A 15,079-nucleotide genomic window follows, 5' to 3' on the forward strand; every position below is an offset into this window, starting at 1 on the left:
GTGTGTGTGTGTGTGTGTGTGTGTGTGTGTGTGTGTGTGTGTGTGTGAGAGAGAGTAAAAGGGGTTTAGGGAGAATTAATGTACACATACAGCATATCAAACACATGCACTCAGACTAAAACGTTTTTAGGTGCTACATGCCAACACACATAAGAACACACAAGACCACCCCGTGAGAACGGGAGATGATTTGAATTAGACTGATTACAATAGAGCAGGGGTCGCCAATTGGCGGACCGCGGTCCGGATCCGGACCCAGACGCCATTGTATCCGGACCCAGGACCTAAAATCGATTTTATTTTGACAGAGTGCTTCTATTTTAACCGGCCCAGCTTTTTCAGCCTTTACGGCACTTGTTCAGCGGTGCAGGAAACGCTCCGACCAATGCGTTGTAAATCACATCACGTGATGCAGCTCAGCCAATTAAATATGGGTATTCTGACAAGTTTCCTGAATTGAGTGATATGTACACACACCGGGGGAGAGACGAGGAAAGAGAAGGAAGAGCAGGAGAATAATACAGGAGTCAGAGAAGTTATTTCACATGACGTTCTCCAAAAAGAGAAAAGTGTTCAGAGAGACCAGAGTCTTTAACCATTAATGAACAGACTCTTATAGGTTAATTCTTCACACGGACAGTTTAAAACCAGTGTGTTCAGACACCGTGACGATTATTAAAAGCGGTAAATGAAGCGCCATTACGGGACAAAGCACAACTCTTTTGAACAAACATACCATCTCACATCTGAAATGAAGACACAGAAAATAAACCTAAAAATGATCAGAATCCTAACACATGAATTCACTGCCCAACAGTGATGTTAACAGAGAGAATAGAGCAGAAACAAGTGGTTTAATAACCACACATAAAGTCCATGCTCACTGATTTCTCTTTTTAGAAGATGAGAAAAATATAATATTGTATCTTTTTTATTGACATCACTTCACACCTGAATGAACTGAATTTAAAACTGCAGGACAATTCAGTGAAATACATTTTTCTAAAATGAAGTACTTTATTTTAAGATGCACATTTTTGAAAAGCTTTCTGTTATGTAATTTATTCTTTATTCCAGCTCTTATTTTACTTGAAATGAGAAGAACATTTATTTATGTATTTCTATGTATTATTTATAATCCATCCAGTTAAATTTGAAAAGTGAGAATAATAATTGTTAAAATATAATTGATGTGTACTTTCTTTATTTGATTTGACAGTTGTTGACGACACAGAGACGTTGTTACTACTACTAGGCTTCTTGAATATATATATATATATATATATATATATATATATATATATATATATATGGCACTAGATAGCGCAAGTTAGATATTCTTGTAATGTTCCGGACCTTTGCCCGAGGACATTTTCTCAATCTGGACCTTTTGTAATTTTAATTGAATACCCCTGCAATAGAGGAAAGTGACTCCTTCCTACAGTATATATATATGCGTGTGTATGTGTGTGTGTGTGTGTGTGCGTATGAATATTCATGCTCAGTGTAGTTTGTGGATAGGGAGAAGAGAGTCATGCTCTGGTACTTCAGTATTTGGTGTTTGTTAGAGGAGCCTTGACATACACACACACACACAGCTTGTTTAAGTGGTCTTAATCCAATACTTTCTTCATTCTACACACACACACTGTCACCCTTTGCTTACACACACACTTACACCCCCTCGAGGAGATCAAGGAGGAGATGCAGATACAAACACTAATATGCGTGTGTGTTACATGTGTGCATAATATGCTGTTGTGTATGTCTCTGTGTTTGATTCAAGTGTGCCCTCGGAGGGTTTTACGGGTTCGTGAAAGATTTAAGAGTGTGTGTGTGTGCGCGTGTTCATGTATCCTTCTGTCTGTTCATTAGGGGTGTGTGTGTGTGTGTGTAGGTGTGTGTGTGTGGGCACTACTTTCCCAACCGTGTGTCTGCATGTTGGTTTAAAACTAGAAAGCAGAGCTGAACAATTACAGCATGAATACAGGGAGGCTGAGGAATAGGTGAAGGAAGCGATGGTTATAGAAGGTGTCTGACCAGGAGGAAGGATAGGAGAGGCTGAGAGATGGAGGATAGGAAACAGGACCGGGGAGATGAGGAAAAAGAGGTCGAAATTTCGAATGATTTTGCTGGAATCCAGCACAGGAATGTCAGACTCTGCCACTACCAATAAAACTGACTATATAGAGAAATAATGTAAATACATTGATTGGCTATTGCTGACAAAATTTCAACCATCAAATTGGATTTGATTTCATGACAATGTTAATTGTAGCAACTTTAAAGCAGCTACAGTCAATATTTTTGATAGCTGTGAATCAAGTGACAATGTGAAAACAACGTGACAATGAACGGGCTCGTAGTGATGAACCTACAGGGAACCATCACCTGATTGTGCAGCTTCTCTAGAGCTTCATAGTGACTTTCAGCTCTTTGTTTAGCTGACTGGCTCGCAAATCAACTGTTTTGGTTCACTATCACGGCTCTCATATGGTTGTTTTTTTAGCTTTGTTTCATTAAAAAACAAAACTCACTGTACACTACCTGTCCAGTACAAAACGTCAGACAGACACAGTTAGCAATTATAGCTAATGAACACAGTCAATACTTTAGCAGCTAAAGAGATATTTCACCTCAGGAGTTGGTGGAGACCAAAAACCGAGTTAAAAGAGAGAGAAAAATGGAATAACATTCATCCAAAAAAATTATAATGTTGCTCTATCTTATCAAGTTAAAAGGTGATATTGTTCACAACTTGTTTCTGCTGCCCCCAAGTGGCCAAAACAATTACTTACTGCAGCTTTAACCAGAATGTATTAACAGTATTAATAGAATCTTTAACTTAACTTAAGCATTGTGTAATGCACATATAATGTAGACAGAAGTTATTTTTAAAACCTGGCTTCGGTCTTTCAGTCCTCCGCAAATAGAACTCCAATGCAAAAACTGTGACACAGCGACACTGACGATTCAGCAGACTCATGTTCAGCTTTAGGATTGATCAGGCCGAACCGACTGAAATGGGAGACGACGTGTGCAGCTGCTACCTGCTTCTACTTGTAAAATCAGGACATGCAGCTTACATCTTCACGGTAAGATGAATTGCGACGATGCCAGTCTGCCAATCATATTGTTACTTTCATCAACATTTTCTACAGGTCTTGTTTTCGTTGCCAATTTACAGGTCAAATGTCAGCATAGGTGAGCGTAGTCGAAGCTCAGACAGAAACTAAACCCGTTCTTCAGTTCATCCATCACACACGCAGGCTTCAATGGAAGTGAATGAGACGACGATTAAATGTCTTTTTTTTTTGCACTGTCTTTGGTGCAAAGTAATAATTGCTGCAATGTTTCCCTCACATGTGATCGCATGTCAGCCAGTCAATCAGTGTGGCCCATGAGATATGTAAATCTCCTCCATGTGATCTCTTAAGATCCTTCTATTTAAAAAAGAAAAACTGAAAAAATCCTGGAAATTAAGAGGCTTTACTTTGATTTGAGACGTGACGAAGGACTCCCGCTATCAGATTTATCATTATTTGTGAATCCTTGATGAAAAGGACGAAGGAAGGATGGAAGAAGAAGGGGAAAAAAAGAGTAGGAGAAGATGATGAAAGAAGCAAAAGCAGAGAGAATAAAAAACGAAGAAGAGGAGCGATGGAGGGATAGCGTAGAGATATTAATGACTGCAGACACACAAGAAGTAAGAGAAACGAGGAAATGCGGTTCGCTGGAAGTAAGGAAGGAAAGACGAGTTGGATAAAGCAAGTGGGGGAAAGAAGGGAAAGAACAGTATGCGGGGGGGGGGGGGGGGGGGGGGGTGCATTGTGCTGGACACAGCGGTGTGTGTTCAGACTGTGATCCCTTTGAGTCGGTTGTGGAAGAAAGGAGGGAGGAAGGAGGAGGGGAAGCACAGGCAGTTTTCCATGAGGCTTTTAAACCTATTTTAATGAGGAATCTTTCACTTTGTGTGTATGTGCTGCATTTAACACAAAAAGAAGGAAAAAAAACACTTCATAAAACGATGCAGTCGACCCACTGACGGGGGACTTAGAGAGAGAGAGAGAGAGAGAGAGAGAGAGAGAGAGAGAGAGAGAGAGAGAGAGAGAAGAGAGGAAGTGTTTCCTGGGGAGAACAATTAAAAGCTAAATATATTCAGCCTCTCGCCTATGGACTGCTTTTAATGTGATTATTGGGGTGCTGATGACGCAGAGAGGAGACGTGCACCCAGGGGAAACCCTCTGGCCCTGATACTTGGAGCTTTCTGAGCCAAGACGGAGGAGACAAAACAGTGAAGTGAGGAGGACAGACAGTGTATCAGGCTCCCTGTGTTCGAACAATAAATGAGGCATATTCGTTACTACCACTTTGAGATTAAGTTAAAGGTGCTAAATGCAAAATTCAGAGCGTATCTATTGCCTCAACATGGCGACGGATAGCAGCTAGCGGTGCTAACAGTGCAAACAACGGCAACAGTGCGGACAGAGCTAACGGTGTTAACCTGAGCGGGAACCCGAGGGTGGGCGCTACACTTCTACAACGCCGTACGAGCGTAGTGCAGAGCGGCGGCCGTCAGCTAGCCAGTGGGTCTAGCGCTAACACACACTGAAATGCACTAAAAGGCACGTGTGGCCGGTCCGACTATGTGAATGCAACACAGATGAGCTAGCCTGGCTCAGTCCAATGGTTATATATTTTTCTTTTAATCCGTACAACAACAAGAAGTGTAAAAAGTAAAAAGGGTAGACAACCAGTGGAGACTCCGGGACGTCCCAGCCAAGAAATAGTCTAAAACATAACCCTCCCAGCAGCAAACTGTCACACAACAGTTTTGTGTTGAGTGCTAAATAGCAAATGTTTAGCATGCTAAAATGCTGAATGAAGATGGCAACCACGGTAAACATTGGCATGTTTGCATTGTCGCCGTGAACATGTTGGCATGTTGCCAGCAATTATCTACTGTAGGCTACAACTTTACAGAGTCGCTAGCATCACGGTCGTGTTATTTAACTAGTTGTGCACATTGTATTTTTGTCTCCTGGTTGGACTTGATGGCTGGTTCATTGCTGGTGTGTTGTTTAGAAGACTACATATGAATGTTGTCTGTCCTTACCAACAGGGTAGGATCATTATGCTCTTAGTGATGGTGTAAGCGTCCCACGATAGTCCTTCTTCACTGCAGACATTTTTGACTCGTGATAGTAGGAAAAGCACAGGTGTTACTCATAACATTAACAACTGTTTCTACTCAAGTGGCCCAGTGAGCCATGACAGAGCGAGCCAGCATGCACAACACGAGAACCCTGAAACCGACAAAGCTGAATGGAATTAAGTCATCATTGGCTTAATTATTCACACCTGAGCCTCTTTTAGATTGTGATGTTTCCTTATTTTTCTTTATTCCTAGAGACACCTAAGAACAGCCCTCTTGAAGCTGCTGAGCAGATTAACTGTTCTCACACTTCTGTTTGAGAAACCTGTTTTTTTTTTTTGCAGCATTTGCAGAAATTTTATACATATGGTGAAATTCCTCCCACGGGACAGAGTACAGACATTCAAGATACACTAGAAATACTTTCTACACTGTGTGTCACACAGGCGCTCTGTGTTGCTAAGATCCCTATTGATCAAAGGCAGCTATAAATACCAGTCGTAATTATAGGCTAGTTTTAATCTGAGCCCATTTATGCTTTAGTAGTTTAGTGACTGAACGACACAGTGAGTGAATGAGACCACAGAGCAGTGTTTCCCGGTCAGGTTCAGATGCTGAGCTGAGCGGAGTCTCCAGAGACTCTGCTGAGCGAGAGGAGGGGGACAGATGCGAATCACTCATTTATCTCCATCAACTTTTTTTTTTTCCTTCGTCTCCTCTCCCCCCACGGTGTCACTCTCCCATGGGAGCTCCACGACCCATCCACCCCCTCATCCACATTGCTCTGAAATCCGCAGCAGCCTGGGTGGATGATCGATGACGCTGTTGATGATGATCAATAATGACAATACGGATGATGATTTGTAACATATAATGCTTTTTTAAAGTGCATTCGATGTGGTTTCAGATCACCAATTCAGTATTTTTGTGCATTTAAAGGGCCGCCCCACCAATTTTACACAACAGGTTCAGCTGACTCGTCGCGAGGAGCACTGCGTAGCCTGAAAAATAATCGTGGGACGTCTTCTGTGGCTTTTGAGGAAGCGAAGATTGAAGAACAACCCTGATGATGTCATAGTGATGTAACCGGCGTTACCTCAGCTTGAGTCTTCGTTACACGCCGTTGGCATGGAGTTTAAGAGATGCGGGCATATAGCACAAGGCCGCACAGGTGCTATTGAGTTGCATTATGGGAAATGTAGGATCCCGTCTCCATTTTTTAGCGACTTAAAGTCAAGGCATCTCGACCTCTGACTGCTGCAATGTACTTTTTTTTTTTCATCAGTCTCGTGTAAAGCCCTGCAACTTTAAGGAAGAGCAGTACAAAATAGCTGGAGTGAGACCTTTAAATGTAACACGCTTCACTTTGATAAACACTCGATTTCATGGAGTTCAACTGCAAGGTGGGAGGAGGTGGGGAAACCTCCACAATCAGCGACATAAAAAGGCTCCCATCATCTACCGATTTCACATGAATGAATCCACCACTGCTGTACTACACAATACAAGATACCTCACTGCGCAAAGGTGTTAAAGGCTCCGGGGAAATATCATATTACACTCTCACACAGGAGCACTCGCACGCAACAACCTTTAGGCTATTATTCATGATCTCCCCCTGAGCTGATCGGATCTCCCCTGCAGCAGCACATGGAGATTAACCCGGGAAGAAGATGCGGGACCCTCTATAACTTGCATATGAATACAGGGCAGAGTTAAGTCTAGAAGACCGGGGGGGCATATTACAAGACTCTATCTAAACAGCTGCTAAAAACCTGCATCCATGTCATCCTTTTGCGCACAGCGACTCGCAGCCAGAACTCATCCGAACCTTCCCGGCACTGCAGTGGAAGTTGTTGTGCGTGGTTCAGAAATACATAGTTGCAACAGAAACAATACTACTGGAATACTACTTACTCATTACCAGAGCAACAGGCAAGAGGAGGAGGCACGCAGAGTTCATCAGAGATGCCATGCTGACCCGACAAGTCGTCCCTCCGCCCTTCACAAGTTTCAGGGTGGAACCGGGAGAAGAAAAAAAAAACACGAAGTTGTTCTTCCAAAAGACAAGACTGAGCCCACGCTGTCCCGCTGCTCCTCGAGAAGAGAGCTGTCCCCGTCCTGGTGCAGCTCTGTACTCCGGTGTGAGCGTATCCACGGCGCGCTCATCCGCTCCAGTGAAGGAGGGGAGGGCGCGTCCGCGCCGGAGAGGAGGAGGAGGAATGAGGATGCTGCATTACAGTCGGAGAGAAGAGTAAACGCTTTCTTGAACGGTCAACGTTAAGGTTACCTTAAGTTTTTAAAATGAGATTATGGCTCTCTACGGTAAGCAGTTGAGTTAGTGTCATGTCAGCTAGCTAACGTTACATTTGAATTTGAGGCTTTGTTTTCTGCAGTTTTGTGTCGCCCTTGCAAAAATGAGTCATTCAACGTTAAGAGTAAGTTAACTTAGCTATCTAACTGCGGTCAAGTGGTCCGTCATCCGCAGAACGTTGGTCACGTCAGCCGGCGTTTGAAATGTAATGCGCGTCTATTCGTGGTGCCTCGGTATGGGTGCTTGGATCGCCCCTAAAGCCCGGAAATAGACCTATATTTCATCAATAATTTGCCCAATTTGTTAGAAAACAACGTCATTTTGTACATATGAAATCCAACAATAGTAAAATCTCAAATTACACTGCTGTATAATCTTTAATTGAAAAAGACACCAGTCTTTTCAAGGCTAATTAGAGGTAAGCAGTGCGATAGGTGCAACTCAAACTTCACTCAATCAATCATCCTCAGGTGCACAGTCCGAGCCAACCGCTTTATGCAAACATAGATGAAACCACTGGAATATAGTTTTGTATTAGTACTATTTGTTTTTTTGTGCTCTGAACTGATATCCCCCTTACATTACGTTTCACGTAGCAGTAAAATGTCATTAATTCTAGGGCATATCCTCACGTGTACTATCTTTCCAAAATCCACCCAAAAGGGGTTTGCACCTGTGTCTTTGCACCCAAGTGGGCCCTACAGTGCACTCTTCTGTTTATTTGATGGTAAATGCTGGGGGTCATTGTTTCCTATTGAACTGGGTCTCCACCATACAGTTTCATTTTTGTTAATGAGAAGGCAGTTATATTAGCTATTGTACACCAGTGGCGGGCCGTCAGGGCCTGCAAGGCCTTCTCTGCTGGCCTAAACAGAATCACAAAGCTATATCTATTTTATAATTTAATAATTTTTCTTAAATACACTACATGTATTGTAATTTATAAACATATTTTTCACATTATCTTATTTTCTCATTGCACAGCTACTGTTTTCCTCAGTTGCTCTGCTTCCAGTGCAGCTTGTTTTAAGTAGAGCTTTTATCCAATCAGATTTCACCTCTGTGTCTCTAGGTAAGAAGACAGGCCACAGGCCTGCAGTCTCTGAAGTGCATCCATGTGCAGTTTAAGTGAATGGGGACGATATTGTTGATTGGCATAGTGTTCAACCAATCAGATCTTTAGTTTGACATGTTGGGCGTATTCTTTGACATGTCAGCACCTGCAAGCCGGCCTATAATGATGTCAGCATTACATGCAGCTCATGTGCAGGTGCAGCTCTGCCGCGAGGTGCAGCGTGTGCTGTGATTGGTCAGTGGGCGAGCACGTGACTAAAGTGATAGCAGAACTGAGGTTGTTAGCAGTCAGAGTTGAAGTGGAAAGATATGGAAGAAATGATGGCATTTTTAGTTTTTTTTAACGTAGCTTTGTTTTTTTAACATCAAATGGCGGAAGGAGGAGAAGCTGATTTAGTGGCGGAGTTACTGGGAACACCTTTCTCAAGAAGGACATTTCCGGACAAACTGGACATTGTAAGAAAAGGCTTTGTGCGCCACTTTCAGTCGGCAAACTAAAGGTATCCCTGGCTGACGGGGTCGGAGAAGAGCTGCAAATTGTATTGCTGGGAATGCCTGTTATTTGCGACTGAATGTCTTGGTGTATTTGGTAACCTGAGCACTGCGGTCATGTGGTCCGTCATCTGCGGAACCTCGGTCACGTCAGCCGGCACTTGAAATGTAATGCTCGTCTATTCGAGGTGCTACGGTACGGGTGCTTGGATAGCCCAAAAAGCCCCGAAATAGACCTATATTTCATCAATAATTTGTCCAATTTGATATAACAAGTCAAAAACAACGTCATTTTGTACATTAAGTGAAATATAACAATAATAAAATCTGAAATTACACTGCTGTATAATCTTTAATTGAAAAGGGGCTCGGAAATTATAATATTACCTAATAATCATCTTTGATCTCTAAAAAAACATTTCCTTCATTGGTTAGCTAAAATTTCCATTGGAGTTATGTTCATGATGACCCCATGTATCTCCATGTCAAATGTAATGTAATATTACTATACAGTTTTTGAGAAAATTTGATGTAAAGTCAGCTCAAATGACATTTTGATATTTATAATTTCCCTATATTTGACATTTTATAAAAATGAATCCTTCGGAGGTTATGTCAATATTTCACTGGATTCTTGTTTATGACGACCCTGACTATGTACATGATTATTGTCTTAAAATATTACTGTACAGTCTGTAAGAAAATTAGATGTAAAGTCAGCTCAAATGACATTTTGATATTCATAATTTCCCTGTATTTTACATTTTATATAAATTAATCCTTAAGAGGTTATGTCAATATTTCACTGGATTCTTGTTAATGACGACCCTCACTATGGACATGATTATTGTCTTAAAATATTACTATACAGTTTTTGAGAAAATTAGATGTAAAGTCAGCTCAAATGACATTTTGATATTCATAATTTCCCAATATTTGACATTTTATAAAAATGAATCCTTAAGAGGTTATGTCAATATTTCACTGGATTCTTGTTAATGACGACCCTGACTATGKACATGATTATTGTCTTAAAATATTACTGTACAGTCTGTGAGAAAAGTAGATGTAAAGTCAGCTCAAATGACATTTTGATATTCATAATTTCCCTGTATTTGACATTTTATAAAAATGAATCCTTAAGAGGTTATGTCAATATTTCACTGGATTCTTGTTAATGACGACCCTCACTGTGGACATGATTATTGTCTTAAAATATTACTGTACAGTCTTTGAGAAAATTAGATGTAAAGTCAGCTCAAATGACATTTTGATATTCATAATTTCCAAATATTTGACATTTTATAAAAATGAATCCTTAAGAGGTTATGTCAATATTTCACTGGATTCTTGTTTATGACGACCCTCACTATGTACATGAATATTGCCATGAAATATTACTGTACAGTTTTTGAGAAAATTAAAGGCAAAATTAACTCAAATGACATTTTGATATTCATAATTTCCCAATATTTGACATTTTATAACAATGAATCCTTAAGAGGTTATGTCAATATTTCACTTGATTCTTGTTAATGACGACCCTCACTATGGACATGAATATTGTCATGAAATATTACTGTACAGTTTTTGAGAAAATTAAAGGCAAAGTCAACTCAAATGACATTATGATATTCATAATGTCCTCATATTTTAAACTGTTAAATAAAGATATTGACAGCATAAGATAATCCTTTATACCTTTTTTAACAGTTCCTTAAGAGATTCTAGTACATTTTCAATGGATTCTTGTTCATGATCACTCCGACTATGTCCATTAAAAATCCCATGTAATTTTGCTGTATGTCTGATGTTTTGATTGTCTATATTATTAAGCTTAGCCTTGGTCTTTTGTGTCATTTTGGACATATATAGCTCTACCTCCCTCTACGTACCTCCTTAGTGTGGTGGTGATCAAAGGCATTGTTCTAAAACTAATGTATTTGGATTCGGATTCAGTTGGAACACATGCGCAATTGTCAAGTTTCAAAGAAAAACTTTTAATGATAAAAACACAACATGAAATGCAAAACATATTTGACCACCCTCTTCACACAGACAGATATAGCAAGGGGGCATATAAAAAGAGACAAAAAACATAACAAATACTGTATGTGGATTTAATTGTTGCACAAACAGCATTTCCAGTCTTTGTTTTTTATTTTTAAAAGCAGGTATTTTTCCATCTGCAGGCTATCGGCATGGAACCATCTGTTACAGCTGTCACACTGAATCTGAAAATGGACAAAATTGAAAAAACTTAGTAAAGACAGACTTCAAACAGGAATTCACCCCAAAAGAAAACTTTATTTAAATTTGAAATTATTTTCATCATTTAATCAAATGGGACATTGTTATTGTCATGGTCATAGCTTTTACAATGTTGTTTTTATTGATTGACAATCAACAATAGGACAGGTCCTATATCTGAATTTGCCAGCTGCCATGGTGCAAATGCAAGGAAAAGAGCAAGGCAGAGTATATGGACATATCAGAGTGGCTTGGTGCAGATGATAGCAAGTGTTCCTTGAGATTGTGATGGACAATGAAGCCTCTTTGTCCTATGTATTTAGTTAATTTGAAATTGCACACATATTCCTGGAAACTCAAAAGAAGGTACACCAATCTTGTTTGCATTGCCAAGATTAAAACAAGAGGTGCCCTAGTGTTAGAGGAGTAAACCGCAATATCACTGATATGACTCTGAATGGTGAACTTTGTTACATGACATTCCCATTCTCTCTCTACCCTCATTTCCTGTCAGCCCTCTACTGTCCATTCTCAATTAAATCTATAAAATGCCAAAAGAAAAACTCAGATCCATTAACAAATGCACAAATACAATTAACTACAACAACACCTTACCCATTCAGTGATAGCAGATCCTGGAGTGGGTAGCTTTGTGGCAGAACACATGGCACAGTTGTTTTCGATGTCAAAAACTAATTTAGAAACATTTTAGATCTTTACTAGTACAATATCACAGTATAAATAAATATGAAGAAATGCTGTCACACACCTGATGCTTCGAGTATTTTAAGTGCCACGTGTCGACGTTCCTGCACCATCTCTTTTCTTGTTGTCCCAAAGGCCATGTTAGGTGTTTAATATGAATTAAAATAGAATATTTAGGTAGATAACAAAAAAACAGCTGGTAGGAGCAAAAGGAATATCCTCGTCTTGGCTGTTTTCTCAGATATTTTTCCTGGATATGTTGTTTTTTTCTGTCTGTTAGCATCAGTTCTGTTTGTATGTGTTGGAATTTAACAAATGAGCCTGCATTAAATGTATTTAAGTACTGCACATAAGTAACATTTTTACATTTACTTAATTTTGTCTTGTGAAAATTGTAAAAAATTGAATACAGTTTCACTTGATTATGCAATAAAACCCGCATTTTAACAAACATTCTAAGGGTAATACATTTACCATTTTGTAAAAAAGATTGTTGTAACACAAACATCAAAGGGTACACACAAATGTCAGGACAGTGACACACTCATGCCTACATGCAGACACACACACAAAACACAAACACATAGCTCTATCTTTATGCAATCATGATTAGGCTCATTTGTACTGTGTAGAAAGACAGACAAAATTGTTGCAATTGCTATCAAGTTTTATCTTTAATTGTCATTGTGACCACCCCTCCCTTCCACCAGGGCTCTGTGTCCTGTTTTCAGGTTGTCTTTCAGGATGGTAATCTGCTGCTGATGAGCCACACCTGGGCCTGATATAGGTCCCAGCTATAAAGGCTGACACTCTTCTTTGGCTGGGGGTGTCTCCTCTCTGACTCCTGGCCAGCTGTCTCTCCTCGCTGGCTGGCTGGCTGGCTGGCTGGCTGGCTGGCCGGCCGGCCGGCCGGCCGGCCGGCTGGCTATTTGTTCTTAAATTAATGTGTATTTGATTACTTTTATACTCGTCTTGTCTACCTCATGTTGTGGCCTTTTGAGCCGGATAGTGCTTAAGTGACTAATTTTTTAAATAAGCCATCAGGTAAAAAGCAAGCACAGCATATAGCTTAACAATACAACAATTTTCAAACATACAAACAATTCAGTTCTAAGTAACAAAATCTACTCATGAAGAAGCCATAGTGGCAAGAACTTTACCAGCATGCACAAAAAAGACAGCTAGCCACAGATAGTCTAAGAAACACTTTTCTTCTAAATGCTTAAGTACATTAAACTACAAACACACTTGAAGCTGCTGTAACCATAAACACAAGAGTTAAGGCTGTGTCTTTCAAAAAATGTCCAGGATTTTAAATTGGCCACAGCCCATATTCCTAGGCAGTACCCAGGACATCATCCACTTGCTATTTTCACTAAATAGTTCCTTTAGTCTCTTTGCAAGACCACTTCCGTGTCCAACAGATTTGTAGAGCCTCATCATATTAACGACACTGTCGAAGTCATGGTCCAAGTAAAGCATTGCCATGTCTTTATCAAGGCTTAACTGCACAATATATGACAGCAATTCTGTTGGCAGGAAAGTTTCTTGTAATCTCTTAAAAATGTGTATTTATAACCTGTCGTATAGGAAAATTCTGAAAATGAATGTAAATTGAGCTGATTTTGCCTTTAATTTTCTCAAAAACTGTACAGTAATATTTTAAGACAATAATCATGTACATAGTGAGGGTCGTCATAAACAACAATCAAGTGAAATATTAATATAACCTCTTAAGGATTAATTTATATAAAATGTCAAATATTGGGAAATTATGAATATCAAAATGTCATTTGAGCTGAATTTACATCTAATTTTCTCAAAAACTGTACAGTAATATTTCATGACAATATTCATGTACATAGTGAGGGTCATAAACAAGAATCCAGTGAAATATTGACATAACCTCTTAAGGATTCATTTTAATAAAATGTCAAATAAGGGGAAATGATGAATATCAAAATGTCATTTGAGTTGACTTTGCCTTTAATTTTCTCAAAAACTGTACAGTAATATTTCATGGAAATATTCATCTCCATAATGAGGGTCGTCATTAACAATAATACATTGACATAAGTCAATATTTCACTTGATTCTTGTTAATGACGACCCTCACTATGGACATGAATATTGTCATGAAATACTGTAGTTTTTGAGAAAATTAGATGTAAAGTCAACTCAAATGACATTTTGATATTCATCATTTCCCCATATTTGACATTTTATAAAACATAATCCTTAAGAGGTTATGTCAATATTTCACTGGATTCTTGTTTATGACCCTCACTTTGTACATGAATATTGTCATGAATCCTTAAGAGGATAATAAGGATTATGTTTTATAAAATGTCAAATATAGGGATATTATGAATATCAAAATGTCATTTCAGCTGACTTTGCCTTTAATTTTCTCAAAGATTGTACAGTAAAATTACATTACATTGGACATGGAGATATATGGGGTCATCATGAACAGAACTCCAACGTAAATTTTAGCTAACCAATGAAGGAAATGTTTTTTTTACAGATCAAAGATTATTTGTACAATTAAAGATCATACAGCAGTGTAATTTCAGATTTTTTTTATTGTTGGATTTCATATAATGCACAAAATGACATTTTTTAACAAATTGGGCAAATTATTTATGAAATAGGTCTATTTCCGGGCTTTTTGGGCTATCCAAGCACCCGTACCGTAGCACCTCGAATAGACGAGTATTACATTTCAAGTGCCGGCTGACGTGACCGAGCTTCCGCGGATGACGGACCACATGACCGCAGTAATTAAATGGTGGTCGTGATTGGAGTGAGCTGACTTTATAGCTTTAAAATTCAGTTGAGTGCATCACTGGAAGTCCATCAATCCATATTTTTCAAAATTTGCCACATTAATTCATTTATACACAAATACTGGGGTGATGTAGCTCAGGACACATGATACACTACACCAGACTGAGGAAAAATGGAATACTTAAATACCGTTTTTGGGACTGCCATTTTTTTCCCCCAGTGATGGGCTTCCCCTCTTCTCTTCCATTTCTTTGTTTCACATTAACTCTCGTATCCGTGAAAGAGAAAGACGACCAAAA

General features: G+C 39.3%; 1 protein-coding gene across 1 annotated transcript in view; it reads right to left on the bottom strand.

The window, feature by feature from the left end:
• Positions 1 to 7,281, bottom strand: part of nrn1la (neuritin 1-like a) — a 61,816-nt gene extending 54,535 nt beyond the window's left edge. The window contains exon 1 of the mRNA XM_031875666.1: positions 7,073 to 7,281. Within this exon, the coding sequence (XP_031731526.1) occupies positions 7,073 to 7,130 (58 nt within the window). The 5' untranslated portion in view covers positions 7,131 to 7,281. The remainder of the gene's footprint in view (positions 1 to 7,072) is intronic.
• Positions 7,282 to 15,079: the final 7,798 nt, after the last annotated feature.

This window comes from Anarrhichthys ocellatus, unplaced genomic scaffold (assembly GCF_004355925.1).
Source record: "Anarrhichthys ocellatus isolate YVR2014 unplaced genomic scaffold, GSC_Weel_1.0 scaffold93, whole genome shotgun sequence".
Lineage (NCBI taxonomy): Eukaryota > Metazoa > Chordata > Actinopteri > Perciformes > Anarhichadidae > Anarrhichthys > Anarrhichthys ocellatus.